A 2964-nucleotide genomic window follows, 5' to 3' on the forward strand; every position below is an offset into this window, starting at 1 on the left:
GCTCACCTGCTTGAGCGAGGAAGAGAAGGTGATTCTGCCGCACTCGAGTGGAGGGCGCATGACGGAGACGGCGGCGGCATGCTCAAAAGGTTCAGTGTCAAGAAGATGTGCACGAGCTTGCTGTATAATCAACATGAGCGAACCTATGTGAGTAAAAAAACATATTACAATATGATATTTCACAATAAAGGCGGAAGGTTCCAAGATATTTAACCAAAAATCGAATTGAACCCACGAGTAAAAGTAAACACTAGTTTCAGCAAAGTAGTGCCAGAGACATACACTAATACTCCATGAGCTACACGTCCACAAATCAATGATCAGGATGATAGAAGTGTATATAAGTGTTTACCTTCTGATGATCCTGTAGAAGCGATAGTGGCAGCTGTTTAGATTTCATTAACATACTGTAGTTATTTGTAAGCCTTGCCTGGAGTTCTTGCCTAAAATATTCAAGTTTTTTCTGATTGATAACTCGTGTATTTCCTGTGATAAACAAGAGGCAGAATAATACAATCAACATTCACTGTTACGCCACACCACCAGGCTTATAATGGAATAGATTCATATACAAAATTAATCGTCAATCATCTGCACTGCACATCCTATGATAGTATCAACGAATTCAATCCAGCATATATACATCATATCAAAGCTTGATTTAACAAACTATTATGTACACGATCTGATGCATCACCAACCAAGTTCACTATCTGTACTGTGTCTTAGCAATTACTTGAGCCAATCAGTACCCAGACAGACCCTAATAAGCAAAAGCACTTTAGGCATCGTATAATTCCGACAATACCAACTGGATACAAAAAATGAAACCATCACATCTTGTCTGCTTTCCTCATACATCTATCATCAAGCTCCCGACTGCTCCTAATAGTGTACGTATCTTAAGGGCATCGATCAGTGCACCACTAGAAAAATAAACAGAGAGGTAGGGGGATTTGCTGACCTAACCACCGGCAGTCAGGCTCGATGCGGTGTTGGGGAGCTCCTTGGACTAGAGGTCGTGCTTGACAATCTTACCGCCGCGTCTCCTCATCGGCCTCCCCCCGACGCCCGTGCTCGGTGGCGTCCTCCGGATCCGGGGCGACCTCGGCCGAGACCTTAGCCTTGTTCCCTCCGACGATGCCGGCCAGGCCGCGCTAGCAGGACATGAGCCAAGACGAGTGGCGCCATGGTGGAACCTAGGGGGGCGGGCGGATGGGCGGGAGGGGCTAGAGAAGGAGCGGCGGGTGGAGCGGGCACCGCAGTGGAGTTCTCGGGCGACTCCGCCATGGGAGGGTTTCTCGAGACACGGGGAGGTGGAGGGGGAGGAGAAGGAGAGGCGACGCGAATGGGGGAGAGAAAGGCGGAGGAGGGGTGAGAGGCGGAGGTGGCGGCGGCAAGGAGATCTAGGGGGCAGAGGACAGGGGTGGGAGTGGATCAGGGGTGGATAGTGCCGCACAGCGCAGTGGACACGCTCAGTAGTAGCGTGGGTGTATCACCTGCGCTATAGCTATTCATTATTTTTTTTGAGGGAAAAGCCTTACGGCTAGCTTTATTAACTCTTAAATAATGCTTACATCATCCGCAAGTAAATTCAAAATAAAATTAGGTGGGACGTCCAACCACAAGGACGGTGGATCATCCCGACCATACTGAGCTAGCCTATGAGCTACCATATTTGATTCTCTGCTACAAAATTCAAAAAGGACCTTCCCGAAATCTGCGCATATTTGCCGACAGTCGTCTAGTATGGGACCAACCACCATAGAATGTCCATTATTGTTTGTCATTGCATTCACCACTGTGATGTTATCCGCCCGGGGGACGATGGAATTACCTCCCATTGATCGAGCAAGCTTCAAGCCCTCAAGGAGAGCTGCCGCCTCCGCTGATTCAACGTCAGATACATGCTCCAGCTTCGCCGTGGAGGCCGCAATGAAGTAACCAGCGCCATCTCGGATAACTGCACCACAAGATCCAGAATAATTATCTTCTATGAAGGACGCATCCGTGTTCAGAACTAGTTGGCCAGATGAAGGTCGCTTCCAGATGTTCATCCTTGGAGCGACTGCCCTTTGCGTTGCTGCACGGACAACGTTTAAAGCGACAGCTCGTATCGCTTGTGCTGATCATTCTGTGTTCTGCACCTCTTCTCCCTTCTCCACTTGCCTCCTCTGCCACCAAATATACCAAGCGGTCACCGCAATCATCTCTGGTAGTTCAACAACATCATAATAACTCCATTGGTTTGTTGAATCACACAGCAGAAAATCCAATATCTCCGCTCCCGATCTGCCCGGCACGGTTGCTGTCCTTATTATTGCATGAAGGTCAAGCCGTGACCAGATCGTCCGGGCTCTGGAGCAACCAAAGATTGCATGTGCCACATCCTCCGCATGTATCTTACAGACTGGGCATTGAGCAGATGTAGAGATGTGCCGATCAGCCAGTACTCCAAAGCATGGGATAGCATTGTATAGTACCCGCCATAAGAAAAATTTCACCTTACTTGGCACTTTTAGATTCCAAAGTTTCCTCCAAACAGGATGGTAACCAGAAGCACTTGTGAGAGAGCTAGGATTGTTGCTTCCATACGAGTCCTCCCACTGCTTGTAGTACGCCGAGCGTACACTGAAAATGCCCGACCTTGTCAAATGCCATGCTACATAGTCCTCCGTATCTTCCTGGTGCAAAGGGATCTGTAAGATCCGATCAGCGTCAATGGGCCAAAAATTATCTTTGATAAGTTGTTCATCCCACTCCCCAGAGGCTGGGTCGATAAGTTCATTAACTCGAGTTAAAACTCTGTTTCCTCGGGGCATCACAATTTTCCTTGATGAGCTGTTGGGAATCCAGCAATCTTCCCAAATATTCAACTTCAAGCCGTTACCAACCCTCCATATACACCCTTTCTTGAAAGTTTGGGCTCCTGCCCATATGCTTTGCCACACAAATGAGGCTCCC

At 48.2% G+C, this 2964-nt stretch overlaps 1 protein-coding gene across 2 annotated transcripts in view; it reads right to left on the bottom strand.

The window, feature by feature from the left end:
* The window catches only part of LOC119275908 (nuclear/nucleolar GTPase 2-like), a 3758-nt gene extending 2308 nt beyond the window's left edge, over positions 1 to 1450 (bottom strand). The window contains exons 1-3 of one of the 2 annotated variants that reach the window (XR_005135993.1): positions 965 to 1450; positions 353 to 486; positions 7 to 143 (exon numbers count right to left, since the gene is read on the bottom strand). Coding sequence is in view for 1 of the 2 variants with exons in the window: in XM_037556841.1 (XP_037412738.1) it covers positions 7 to 120; positions 353 to 406 (168 nt within the window). In the remaining variant the exon portion in view is untranslated. The remainder of the gene's footprint in view (positions 1 to 6; positions 144 to 352; positions 487 to 964) is intronic. The other variant, XM_037556841.1, reaches the window with a different exon arrangement.
* Between the last annotated feature and the right edge of the window lie 1514 nt (positions 1451 to 2964).

The sequence above is a fragment of the Triticum dicoccoides genome, chromosome 3B (assembly GCF_002162155.2).
Source record: "Triticum dicoccoides isolate Atlit2015 ecotype Zavitan chromosome 3B, WEW_v2.0, whole genome shotgun sequence".
NCBI classification, from domain to species: Eukaryota; Viridiplantae; Streptophyta; class Magnoliopsida; order Poales; family Poaceae; genus Triticum; species Triticum dicoccoides.